We start from the raw sequence: 13,477 nt of genomic DNA on the forward strand, positions 1-13,477 counted from the left end.
TTTTTCTTCTGTTTCCCTTGTGTGTTCATGTGCTCCTCCACACCTGCCCTGCATTTGGACTCGTTAGCCCTGCCCTGCTGTCTTCCCCACACCTGCCCTGTGTTAGCCTCGTCAGCCCTGTCCCGCTCCCTGTGTGTCCTCAGCCAATCAGCTCCCCGTATGTTCATTCCCCTCTCGAGTTCTCCACCCATCTCCCCACCTGCACCTCATCTTCCACCGTTTTATCTTTAAACTTAGTTTTTCTCTCTCTCTCTCCTTTACACCTCGACTCTTCCTGTCTTTTTTCTTTCTTTCTCTTAAATGTTACTTCCACTTCCTTCCTCTGCCTCTCCACCTTTCTATCCTTCATCTTATCTTCTATTCAACCATCTACCCTTCCTATTTTTTATCTCATTATTTACATCTCCACCTTCTTGTCCTTTTTTCCTTCATTTTTTCATCTCCCTGTCTCTCATCAACTTTTCCTCTCCTCCTTCTTCTTCCCTCTCCCATCCACCTCTTTTCTCCGTCTATCTCTATTTCTCAAACACACAATCTCTTTAATTCATTCTTTATGTTCCTGTCTTTCATCTTCCTCCTTCTCCCCTCAACCCTTCCTATCCTTCATTATTCCTCCTTTATCTTTCTGGCCTTTCTCTCGTTTCTTTACTCATTCACTCTCTCCATCTCGCTCCCTAACTCATTGACTCTTCCTCTCTTTTGTTTCCTCTTTTACCTCTCCATCTCATGTTCAACTCATATTCTTTGTTCTCCATTCCTCCTGTCCTTCATCTCTTTTAACCCTTCCATCCTTCCTGTCCTTTATCTCCTACCTTTACACTATTCTTTTTCTTGATTCTTTAACCATCCACCCTTTCTCTTCATCATCTTCCTTCATTTTCCTCTCCACTTGTTCTATCCTTCATCTCTTATCCTTAGATTCTCAACCCTTTTCGTCTTTCATCTCCTTCACTCTTCCTCTCCATTTTTCTCTCTCAATCCACCTTCTGTCTATTTCAACTTTGTTCTTTTCTCCATCTGTTGTGTCCTCCTTCTACCATCCACCCTTCCTTTTGGTTTTCATTTCTCTCCATGATCTTTCTCTTCTAGCTCTCCACCCTTCCTCTTCTCCCTTCTATCATTCATCTTCTTTTATGTACCTTCATCTCTCACCATCTTCTTTCATTTATCAATCAACTCTTCCTCCCCCATTACTTCTTTCCTTTACCTTTCCATCCTTGTACATCTACAACTCCCTCTTCCATCTACCCTCCTCTCCTTCATCTTTCCACTTCTCCCATCTCTCTTCTTTCTAATAACTCCTTATCCATCCTCTTCCTCCCTCTCCTATCTTCCTTTATCTACCTCTCCACCTTCATTCCTTTACCTTCTTTTAACCACTCTTCCTCTGTCATCTGCTGTCCTTCACATCTCCTCCCTTCCATTCCTTCAGTGATCTCTTGCTCCATCTTCCTTACTTTAAATCTCCACTCTTCATCTCCTTCATTTCCCAACCTTTTACTATCAAACTTTTCTTACTTTTATTTTCCTTCATTTATCCATCTGACTTTCATCTCTTTCAACTTTATTTTTCCTCCATACCCTTCATTTCTCTCTCTCATTCTTATTGATCTTGTTTCCTTTAACCAGTCACTCTCTCTCCTCTTCTCCTTCTCACTCTTCCTCCTGCTGACTTTTCCTCTCCTGCATCTTTCTCAGTCTTTCACATCTACCTTTCCTCTTGTGTCTTTACCAGTTCAGTCTCCATATTTCATCTTCCTTGATCACCGTTCCACCTTTATCTCATCTACTCTCCCTCTTTCATCTTTTCTCTTTTGCCCTCCATCTCCTTCAACTCCCATCTTTTATTCTCCATTCCTCTCCTTCATTTTTATTTTACCCCTTTCTTTAATCCACTTTCTACTTCTTTAATCTACCTTTTTTACTTTCATCCACCCTTCCTCTTCTTCTTCCTTCATTTTTCTCTCCTCTGTTGCTTCTCAACCCTTTCCATCCTCCTTTCCTTACATCTTTTTTCCTTTACCTCTTCATGGATGGAAGGGGTTTTTTTTGTTTGTTTTTTTAAATCTTCATTTAACCAGTTACCCTTCCTCTTTATCTAATTATTTACATCTTAACCTTCCTGTCCTTAATTTTCCTTCATTTCTTCACCTCCCTGTCTCTCATCAAATTTTCCTGTCTTCCTTCTTCCTCCCTCTCATATCCACCTCTCTTCTCCTTCTATCTATCCTTTACATCTTATTCATTTCCCTCCCTTTCTCCGTCATATTCCTTTCTCTATTTCTTAACACACACACTCACTCACTCTCTCTCTCTCTCTCTCTCTCTCTCTCTCTCTCTCTCTCTCTCCCTCTTGTCTATTTTTCTTTATTTTCTTTTTTCATTCGGTTGCTGACAGGTGTATCTGACTGTTGTTCAGGTGTAGTTTGTGGTAGCGTGGCTACCGGCTCGGTTGGGCAGCATGCCCGTGGTGGAGGGTGGTGCGGAGTTTGAGAAGCTGACACGCCGTCATGCAGTCAAACTTGTGCCGGCAGTGAACTGTTCAGTGGAGGAGGCCACCTTAGCGGTGGGAGAGGTGGTGGGTTGCGGCAGCGTGAAGTCTGCCTCCCGCATGAATGGAGCTATTGTTATCTTCCTTGATAGCACAGCCAAAGTTAGCGATGTGGTGGAAACAGGTGTAGTCATTCAAGACACCTTCACTCCTGTTCTCCCGCTGGTTAGTCCAGCTAGAAAGATAACCATCTCTAATGCTCCCCCGTTCATTAAAAATGAAATGTTAGCTAAAGAACTGGCACGGTACGGACAACTAGTCTCCCCGATAAAGATGGTTTCTCTGGGCTGCAGATCCCCGCTGCTCAAACATGTAGTGTGTCACCGTAGGCAGGTTTTCATTGTCCTGAAAGATAAAACTGACGATCTTAATCTGTCCTTTAACTTTAAAGTAGACGGGTTCAACTACATGGTTTTCGCCACGTCGGAGACCATGAAGTGTTTTGGTTGTGGTATGGAGGGGCATTTAGTCCGCTCCTGCCCGGAGAGAATGGGGGAGCAGCGGCGGGCTGCTGCCGGGGAGCCGGCTCCGGTCCCTGCCGGGGAGCCGCGGCCTCCGGGGCGGGTGCCGGCTCCGGTCCCTGCCGGGGACCTGGGCCTCGGTGGGTGTAGCATACCCCACCGAAAGATGGTCTGACACTTGAACTGATGATTTTAGGTTTAATGACAATCCCAAAACCAACGTAAGAGCTGGGTACAAATCACAAAACAAACAATATATTAGCCACCTTACATAGCTTAACATTAGCTCGTATTAAGCTAAAGCTAACTCAATTAGTTAAACAAACAGTAATATAACGTTACGTAAATTACTTTAAGAACTAACCACACATTAATATTACACTAAATGCTAACCTTGTGCCTCTTCGGGGGGTGCTAAAACATTGCATTTTTCCTTCTTAGTTCCTTCATCTTACTGTTTATCTTTACTGTTTATCTTTACTGTTGCGTGAAGCAGGAACTGGGCGAGTACCAGAATGCTGCCTTCAAAATAAAAGCCCTTCTAATCAAAATAGGAAATAAGGCACTGCGAACCTGAAACAGATAAAATATGTAATAAAAACATATTGTAACAAAATGATGTTCAACAGGGCTATCTTTTCCTTAGATCTAAGACATAAATTGGGTTATTTACACTCCCACCAAAATTATGAATATTTCATAATAAATGATATGAACTATGAATAATTTTCACATTAGGAATGATAATGTTTGCTTATAGTCATGGGCTTAAGAAGCCTCTAACAACAGAACTAACTTCTGCACTGGTCGCTCTAATATGGAACGTGTACCAAGGCGTTCACCCTTCTTGTTCAGTCTTTTATCTCCTACTGAGATTTTCACTCTCCTTACAAGTCCATCTTTACCACTGACAGTCTCTAAGACTCTTGCGAGTCTCCATTCACTTCTGGGCGACAGTTCATCAATGTCCATCACTACATCACCCACTTGTATATTTCTCATCGGCATGTGCCATCGTTGCCTTGTGATGATGTTGTGAAGATACTCCCGTTTCCAGCGACTCCAAAACTGCTCTGCTAGATATTGTACACGCCGCCATCTTTTCGCTCCGTACAAGTCCTCTCTGGGGAATGTGCCAGGGGGAGGCAGTGCTATGCTGGATTTCATATTGATCAGATGATTGGGGGTGAGTGGCTCCAGGCTGTCAGGGCTATTTAAGTTATCCACGGTGAGGGGTCGGCTGTTGACTATAGTCATGGCTTCATAAAGTAGAGTCCGTAATGAGGCATCGTTGAGTCTGCCATGAGAAAGTGATAGAGTGGAGTTCAGGACACTCCTAACAGTCTTTATCTGGCGCTCCCACACGCCGCCTGCATGACTGGAGTGGGGTGCGTTCATGACAAAGTCACACTGCTTTTGTGACAGAAATGTACAGAGCCTCTGTGTGTCGAGCTCCTGCAGAGCTGCCTTGAATTCATTTTTTGCGCCAACAAAGTTAGTGCCTTGGTCGCACTGGATTTGACGGACTGCACCTCGAATAGCAATGAAGCATCGCAGGCCGTTGATGAAAGCATCGGTGGACATATCGTCTAGCATCTCGATGTGGACGGCCCGTGAGCAAAAGCAGGTAAAGAGCAGGCCATATCGCTTATGCTGTTTTCTTCCCTCTGTAGTAACAAAAGGACCAAAACAGTCCATACCACAATATGTGAATGGTGGGGAGGGCTCTACACGTTCTGTAGGTAGGTCACTCATTCTTTGGCCCTCTGCAGGTCTCCTGAGCTTACGGCAAGTCACACACTGACGAATGTATGAAGCAACTGCTCGGCTCATACCAGGGATCCAATAGCCATTGGATCTGATTTCATTTGTGGTGAAGCCTTTTCCCTGATGTTTTGTCTTTTCGTGGTTGTGAGCTATTATTAGTTTTGTCACATGATGCTCTTTGGGGATGACAATCGGGTGTTTGAATGAGTCAGCAAGGGATGAGTGGCGGAGTCTTCCCCCAACCTTGAGGATACCGTCCGTGTCTAGAAAAACATCAAGGCGGTGCAGTTTGTTGCAATGTGGTAGTTGACTTCCTTTGTTTAACAGCTGGATTTCCTTCTCATATGCTTGACTTTGCAGGTCTTGGATTATGACACGTTCAGCACTTTCCTGTTCACTCACTGTAGAATGAACACATGATTTGATTTTCTTAGCCCGTCGCAGAAGGCGGGCCACAGCCTTGGTGGCTCGGGACCATGATGAGAACTTGGACAGACGGTCGGCAAGACTCACTGGTTCTGTGGTCTTTGTTTGCAGTGTTTGTGACCTTTTGATTTCTGGATCTCCTACGCTTAGGTCCGGTATTACATCCCTAGGTGCAGGTATTTCCTTTTCCCAGAGGAACATGGGACCAGTAAACCAGTTGGATGTGAGCAGTTCATTTACAGTTTTTCCCCGGGATGCGCCATCCGCTGGATTCTTATCTGTGGGGACATAAAGCCATTGCTGGGGACTTGTGCTATGGCGGATCTTCTGGACCCGGTTGGCGACAAAAGTGTGAAAGCGCCGTGCATCATTATTTATGTAGCCTAAGACTACCTTTGAGTCTGTCCAGAAGTACTCTTTCCCATCAGCATAACCAAGTTCCTCTCTGAGCATATTGCTGATGGTGACTGAAACCACTGCTGCAGTTAATTCAAGCCTTGGTATTGTAGTCAACTTTGTGGGAGAAACGCGGGCCTTTCCTATCACAAGAGAACAGTGAATCTCTCCTCTTTGGTTTCTGACTCTCAGATAAGAGCATTGTCCGTATCCACTGGCGCTCGCATCTGAAAAGTGATGCAACTCTGTATCTATGACCTCTCCAAAATTGGCAGGTACATAACATCGAGCTATGTTTACTTTCTGCAGGTTGGCAAAGTCGTGACGCCAGCTCTCCCACCGTGGCTTCAGCATCTCTGGTAGGGGGTCATCCCAACCAATACCTTGGTGACACATTTCCTGTAAGATCCTCTTTCCTTTGAGAACATAAGGCGCAAGGAAGCCGAGGGGGTCATATATGGAGGCAACAGTAGACAGTATGCCTCTACGTGTCGCTGGTTGGTCTTTCAAGGTGTTGTTGAATCTGAAACTATCCCCCTCTATGCTCCAGTGAATCCCTAGCGCTCGCTCCAGTGGTATAACGTTGAAGGTCAAATCCTTTGTCTTAGCGTCTATTGCACATTCTGACGAGGGTACACTCTGTAGAACAGCATGGTTGTTTGACACAAATTTATGAAGACGGAGACCACCTTTGGCACATATCTCTCTTGCCTCGTGTGCCAACTGAATGGCCTTTTCCACCGTGTCTGTACTTGTGACTCCATCATCCACATAAAAGTCTCTGGTGATGAACTGGGATCCTGTTGGATGTGAAAGACTGTTTTCCTTGGCTAGATATTTCAGGCCATAGTTCGCACAGCCAGGGGATGACACAGCACCGAAAAGATGTACCTTCATTCGGTATTCCTGAGGTTGTGTGTTTGTATCTCCATCTTTCCACCACAGGAAACGCAGGTAGTTGCGGTCATCCTCCTGGACATGGAACTGGTGAAACATTTTCTCTATGTCACACATGAGAGCTATGGGATGCTGTCTGAACCGTATGAGGACGCCCGTTAGGTTGTTTATCATGTCTGGCCCTGGAAGAAGGTGTTCGTTGAGGCTTGTGCTGGCGTGCTTTGCAGAACAGTCGAACACGACACGCAGTTTTTCAGGCTTTTTAGGGTGGTAGATGCCATGATGGGGAATGTACCATCGTTCACCGGGTGTTCCATCTTCGCTTACCTCCTCGACATCACCTCTCTCAATGATTTCTTTCATGTATGTTGTGTAGTCTCTTTTATATTTCTCATCCCTGTGGAACTTCCGTCGTAGATGACTGAGCCTGATTTCAGCGAGTTTCCTGTTGTCAGGTAAGTGTGGCCGTTGCTTAAAGGGCAGAGGCATCTCATAATGTCCCTGGTCATTTTTCCTTATGCCTTCATTTAGTTTGCTCAGGAAAAGAAGATCCTCTTGTGAGACAGTCTTGTCGTCTCTTTTAGTGTCCTTAAAGTCCGACTCCAGGACACTTATCACATCCATCGGTGTTACTGGAGGGAGTTCCTTTACTGTGACTCTGTGACACAGACTGGAGTCTGTTTCATCAACGCATGGTGTTGAGCAGCCAACAATGCTCCACCCCAAATCTGTAAGAATGGCATAGGGCTCGTTGTCTTTTCCTGTTAATACCTGTCTGGGGGTTAGTGCTCTGGGAAAGTTGTATCCAATTAGGAGTCCTACATCACAGCTAAGGAGAGGTGGCACCTTATCGGTGATTGCTGTTAAGTGAGGCCATCTCTTTGCTGTTTCATGAGTGGGTATATGGTCACGGTTCCCAGGAATGCAGTCTTTTGTATATGAAGGAGGAAGGTCAATGTGAAAGCATGAGTTGTAGCCTCTCACACGGAGTCCAGCCACCCTTTGACTCTTCATGATCATGCTCTCTCCGAGCATAGTGGTAAGTTTCAGTTTCACCGGGTGGGAATCTGTTTGTAATTCATTACTTATTCCATTGTCGATGAAGGTGCTGTCTAATAATGCATAGACAAGCTGTTCCTTAGATGGGTTTGTAGCAGAGGACACCCATACAGGGACGATCATGGAAGTGCTGCATGACTGACCCCCTCTAGTGACATTGAGTGCCATGGCTGCTGTGGTTTCGTTTACTATGTTTGAAGCTGTGTTCACATTAGCTACAAGCCCTTCTCTACCTTCACGTCCTCTGTAGTTCTCATCATGGAGACAGGTAGGATGTCTTCCCTTGCATATATCACAAGTGTGGCGGTGACGACATTCCTTGGCAGTGTGACCGGGTTTCACACATCCGTAACACAGCTTATTGTCCTTCACATGTTTTCGCCGCTCCTCCAGAGACTTTTCCATAAAGTCTGCGCACTTTGGGAGTTGATGCTTGTCATCTTTGCAACACATGCAGGGGATTCTTGATTTTCCATTGCTTGATACTGATTTAACACTGTTTATGGCAGTTTGAGTGTTGAAGACATTGGCTTTGCTTCCCTTTACTTCCTTTGTGTTTCTTTTGTCCTGGAATGAGTTAGAAGAGTGAAGAGCATGTAGGGAAGTGACTGGATTGCATGCTATCTCTGCTTCTACTGAGACAAAGTTAGCGAAATCCTCAAAGGTGGGAAACTCCTTACCTCCCATGAGGGCTGTTGTGACCTGACGATTCCAACGGGATGCTAACCAGTCAGGAACTTTCTGTATCAGCTTTTGGTTTTCTTCACAGTCACTTAATATTTCTAGACCCTTCACATGAGGCATGGCTTGCAGACAGGCATTTAGGAAGTCTGAGAATGTTCTTAATCCTTCTGCATCCTTTGACTGTATTTTTGGCCATTTTGCCAGCTTGTCCCTGAAAGCTCGTTGGATGACAAATGGCTGACCGTAGCGTTGGTTGAGCTTATTCCATGCATCTCTGTATGCCTCATCATCATTTCGATAAAAGGTGCCTTCAAGACATTTGTGAGCGGGGCCACTGACGTGCTTCTTCAGGTAATAAAGTTTATCAGCTGAAGAAATACCTTTTCTGTCTACAAGTGACTTGAATGAAGCCTTCCATTCAATGTAGTGGATTGGATCTCCACTAAACACTGTGGGCATTGGCATCGGGAGTCTGTTTATGGCTATGCTGTCTTGGATTGCTTGGGCCAGATAGGACACGTCTGTAGGGGGTGCTGGTGCGACAGTGTGAGGGTTTTGGTGGTATACAGGGGGGCTCTGTTTAATTTCTCTGTCATAGATATCCAGTCTGGCACGAGCTGCCTCCATGTCCCTTTCTGCTTGTAGACGCTCTAATTCAGACCTCTGCATGTCTAGTTCCTTCCTATGGTGCTCCTCCATTATTCTTATTTTTTCCTTTTGCTTTCTTTCTTCTTGCATTACTTTGTATTGAGCCTCCCTTGCAGCTAGCTCTGCGGCTGCATCAGCCCTTTTTGCAGCTATGCTTGTTGATTCAGAGTGGTGACTGGCACCTGACAGAGAGGCAGTACCATATATGGAGTAAGCATAGTCATGGGCTAGTAGTTGATGGAGCTGGTGTCTTTCACGCTCTGCATCAAAATAGCCATCTATTGCTGATAAGCGTTCATAGACTATTTTCATAATGTCTTTAGTTACAGCCTCACATGCATCTATTTTGCGTCTTAGTTCAGTAGATGGTGTGGCACGCTCTCTTATTTCATTGTAAGCTCTCATGAGTCCATCTTTTCCTTTTTCAATGGTGTCTGCCATTGCAGCCAATTCTGTTTCTGATATGTCTTTCTTTAAATTTTCTTTGGATTTTCTGATTTGAATTTTCCATTGTTCATACATGCTGAGCAGTCTTTTTTCCTTTTTACTCAATTCCTCCTTTTGGTAGGCTAGCATTTTCTCTGTGGGTACACTAGGACGTTCTGAACGACGTGGTAATGTTAACCCATCAGTGTCATCCATTTTGTGTTGAAGCTCAGCTAGTCGTTTTTCTCTGCTTTCAATTGTCTCCTTTAATTCCTGCCTTGATACGTCTTTATTTTCCTCTTGATGTAGTAAGCTCCTACTTTCCTGTATTTCCGTTTGTAGCTTTTGTATCTGTTCCTTTATGTCATCCATTTTGAGCGTAGTTGTATTCCTTAACGTCTCCTTTGACCATACCGTTCAGTGCTGCAACTTGCTGCTCTGTGTGCCGTGCCGTCGTATCGTGGATTACATAGGCAGCATGGTGTAGCAGGTACAGGCGAAGCTCTTACTGTAGCATACCCCACCGAAAGATGGTCTGACACTTGAACTGATGATTTTAGGTTTAATGACAATCCCAAAACCAACGTAAGAGCTGGGTACAAATCACAAAACAAACAATATATTAGCCACCTTACATAGCTTAACATTAGCTCGTATTAAGCTAAAGCTAACTCAATTAGTTAAACAAACAGTAATATAACGTTACGTAAATTACTTTAAGAACTAACCACACATTAATATTACACTAAATGCTAACCTTGTGCCTCTTCGGGGGGTGCTAAAACATTGCATTTTTCCTTCTTAGTTCCTTCATCTTACTGTTTATCTTTACTGTTTATCTTTACTGTTGCGTGAAGCAGGAACTGGGCGAGTACCAGAATGCTGCCTTCAAAATAAAAGCCCTTCTAATCAAAATAGGAAATAAGGCACTGCGAACCTGAAACAGATAAAATATGTAATAAAAACATATTGTAACAAAATGATGTTCAACAGGGCTATCTTTTCCTTAGATCTAAGACATAAATTGGGTTATTTACAGTGGGCCTCCTGCAGGCAGTGCCCCCCCTGCATCTTCTGGCGGTGAGGAGCCAGCTGAGAGCAGTGATCAGCGACAGGGAAAGGATGAGCATCAGAGCAGTTCAGAAAACACAACCATTGAAACTGATAACAAAGAGAGTGAAAAAGTAAATGATAATCTGTCAGTGTGTGAGGACCTCATTGAAGACGAAGACATGTCTGATGATGATTTGTTAAAACTGTCACAAAAGAGGAAAAGTTCAGAGCCTGTCCAGAGTAGTGCAAAAGCCATCAAAGTCACCAAAGGGACAAAAACTGGAAAATCCGCAGCAGAGTCAGAAAGTGATTTGTCACTGACCCAGGAGGACCAGCAGAGCCGCTACTCTCCTGCTGGTATAAAGAGCTTTCTGCAGGGAACGAAGGGATCCAGGCTTGTGAAAGTAGAGGATCACTTTGCAGACCTGAAGCTGTTTGTAGAGTCAGCGAAGCCTCTGACAAAAAGATCAGGAAACTTAGGAGATGATGTTCTGACAGATCAGGAAATTTATCGTCTGAAGAAAGTGCTGCTTAAAGTAAAAGCACAAATCACTGCTGATGATGATGTTTAGACGAAGGTTCTTGTGTTTTTCTCTTTTCCTGTTATGTTTTCCTACTGTTATGTTTCTTTTAAGCTTCTCTCTCTCCATGTGTGATTTCAAAATAGGCACTTTAAACTTGAATGGAGCCAGGGAAGATAGTAAAAGAGCTGCGTTCTTTAAGCTGATGGAGCTGAAGAACATAGATGTAATGCTGCTTCAGGAAACACACAGTAGTGCAGATAATGAAAGTGACTGGAGGAGAGGATGTAACGGGGAAGTCATTCTGAGCCATAAGTCCAGCTGTAGTGGAGGAGTGGGGATTGTCTTTTCCAGGAGCTTCTTGCCTTTTTCTTGTGAAGTTGAGGAAATTATTAAAGGCTGTTTATTGAAGGTCAAAGCTCAATTTGAAAATGTTACTGTAGTTTTCGTCAATGTTTATGCACCAACCAAGAGGGTGGATAGACTAGCGGTACTAGATGTTTTATGTGACACTATCAGGAACTGCAGTAGTGATGAGTATTTGTTTTTAGGAGGTGATTTTAACTGTACTGAAAATCCAAAGCTGGATAGAAACCACCAAGAGCCTCATCCTGCTTCATCACGCAGGTTCAGACAGTTGACTGAAGCTCATGAGTTGTCAGATGTGTGGAGGATGTTTTATAAAAGTCACAGGCAGTACACCTGGAGTCACTCTAAAGACAATGTGTTATCTCTGGCCAGGCTGGACCGTCTGTATTCTTTTAAACATCACATGAACCTTTTTAAAAGTTGTCACATTAACCCAGTGGGCTTCTCTGATCACTGTCTGGTTTTTTGCTGTGTTTTTATAAAAAATGTGCGCTTACAGAGTGCTTACTGGCATTTTAACACTGCCCTGCTTCATGACAAGGCTTTTAGAGCAGCTTTTGAATGTTTTTGGTTTACCCACAGAAAATGTAAGTCTGACTTTGCCTGTGTTCAACAGTGGTGGGATTTTGGGAAATCACAGATTAAACAGCTGTGTCAGCAGTTCACTCGTAATGTCACTAGAGACATAACCAGATCTATGAGGGACCTGGAGACTCAGGTGGTAGAACTGCAGAGTTTAGCAGGTTCTACAGGAGATCGAGGGCTTTTAGATTCCCTCAAGTCTAAAAAGTCGGCTTTGGCCAACCTGCTGGGCATCGCAGCACAGGGAGCTCTGGTCAGGTCACGGTTCCTCGACATCACTCAGATGGACGCCCCCTCTCACTTCTTCTTTGGTCTGGAGAGGAAAAATGGACAGAGAAAGATTGTTCACTCTCTGCGATCCAGCAGCGGCTCTGCAATCTCAGATTCTTCTGAGATTAGGAAATTTGCAGTCAGTTTTTATAAAGATCTGTATAAGAGTGAACTAACAGACAATCCAGATGTGTGCAGCAGCTTCTTCACCGGTCTTCCTCAGGTGGATGCTGGAGCCAATGCAAAGCTGGAGGCTCCGGTATCCATTAATGAACTGTATACTGCTCTGATGAGCTTACAGAGTGGAAGAGCTCCAGGTATAGACGGTCTTCCTGTTGACTTCTATAAATCCTTCTGGTCCGTGTTGGGCGAAGACCTGTTGGAGGTTGTCACAAGCAGCCTGGAGAGAGGACGGCTGCCTCTGAGCTGCAGGAGGGCGGTCATCACTTTGCTGCCCAAGAAGGGAGACCTGCAGGAGCTGAAGAACTGGAGACCTGTTTCTCTGCTCTGCACGGACTACAAGATACTGTCCAAGGTCCTGGCCAGCAGACTCAGAGAGGTGATGGCTTCTGTCATCCACACTGATCAGACATACTGCGTGCCCGGCAGGCTGATAAGTGACAATGTCACTTTAATTCGGGATGTTTTGGAGGTCTCCAGCTCATTGGCTGTAGACACTGGTCTGATTTCAATAGACCAGGAAAAGGCTTTTGACCGGGTTGAACACCAGTATCTTTGGCAAACTTTAGCTGCTTTCGGGTTCAACCCTGGTTTCATAGCCAAGATCCAGGTTCTGTATAGTGACATTGCGAGTGTTCTGAAAATCAACGGAGGTCTGAGTGCTCCTTTCAGTGTCCAGAGGGGGGTCAGGCAGGGCTGCTCTCTGTCCGGCATGCTCTACTCTCTGGCCATCGAGCCTCTGCTCCACAAACTGAGGAATGATCTGACTGGTGTTTGTTTTCCTGACTGTGATGCCTCTTTTAGACTGTCGGCGTACGCTGATGATGTCATTGTCCTGGTCAACACACAGAGAGATATTGATGTGCTAGTGAACACTGTTAATCTGTTTGGTTGCATATCCTCTGCTAAAGTAAACTGGGGGAAGAGTGAGGCTGTCATGGTGGGGGATCGGCTGGTGGATCAACTCAGGTTACCTGGAGGTCTGGTCTGGAAAAAAGGAGGGCTAAAATACCTGGGAGTTTTTCTGGGTAATGAAATGTTCTTACAGAAAAACTGGGACAATGTCTTAGAAAAGGTCAAAGGTCGGCTCATGAAATGGAAATGGCTTCTACCTAAAATGTCCTACAGAGGTCGTGTTCTCGTGATTAACAATCTGGTCTCTTCTGCTCTGTGGCACCGGTTGGCCT

At 44.7% G+C, this 13,477-nt stretch overlaps 1 protein-coding gene across 1 annotated transcript; it reads right to left on the reverse strand.

Annotated features, from left to right (window-relative positions):
- Positions 1 to 3,160: 3,160 nt before the first annotated feature.
- On the reverse strand, positions 3,161 to 6,703 carry LOC122992255. Its single transcript, XM_044366011.1, has 2 exons — positions 3,406 to 6,703; positions 3,161 to 3,240 (listed from the first exon to the last, which is right to left on the reverse strand). The coding sequence occupies exon 1, from the start codon at positions 6,670 to 6,672 to the stop codon at positions 3,781 to 3,783; it is 2,892 nt and encodes a 963-aa protein (XP_044221946.1). The 5' UTR covers positions 6,673 to 6,703; the 3' UTR covers positions 3,161 to 3,240; positions 3,406 to 3,780.
- Between the last annotated feature and the right edge of the window lie 6,774 nt (positions 6,704 to 13,477).

Source organism: Thunnus albacares, chromosome 2, assembly GCF_914725855.1.
Source record: "Thunnus albacares chromosome 2, fThuAlb1.1, whole genome shotgun sequence".
Lineage (NCBI taxonomy): Eukaryota > Metazoa > Chordata > Actinopteri > Scombriformes > Scombridae > Thunnus > Thunnus albacares.

What these genes read in the sequence shown, in the direction of transcription:
- LOC122992255 (XM_044366011.1), bottom strand. Translation starts at nt 6,672, where the DNA reads ATGATAAACAACCTAACGGGCGTCCTCATACGGTTCAGACAGCATCCC.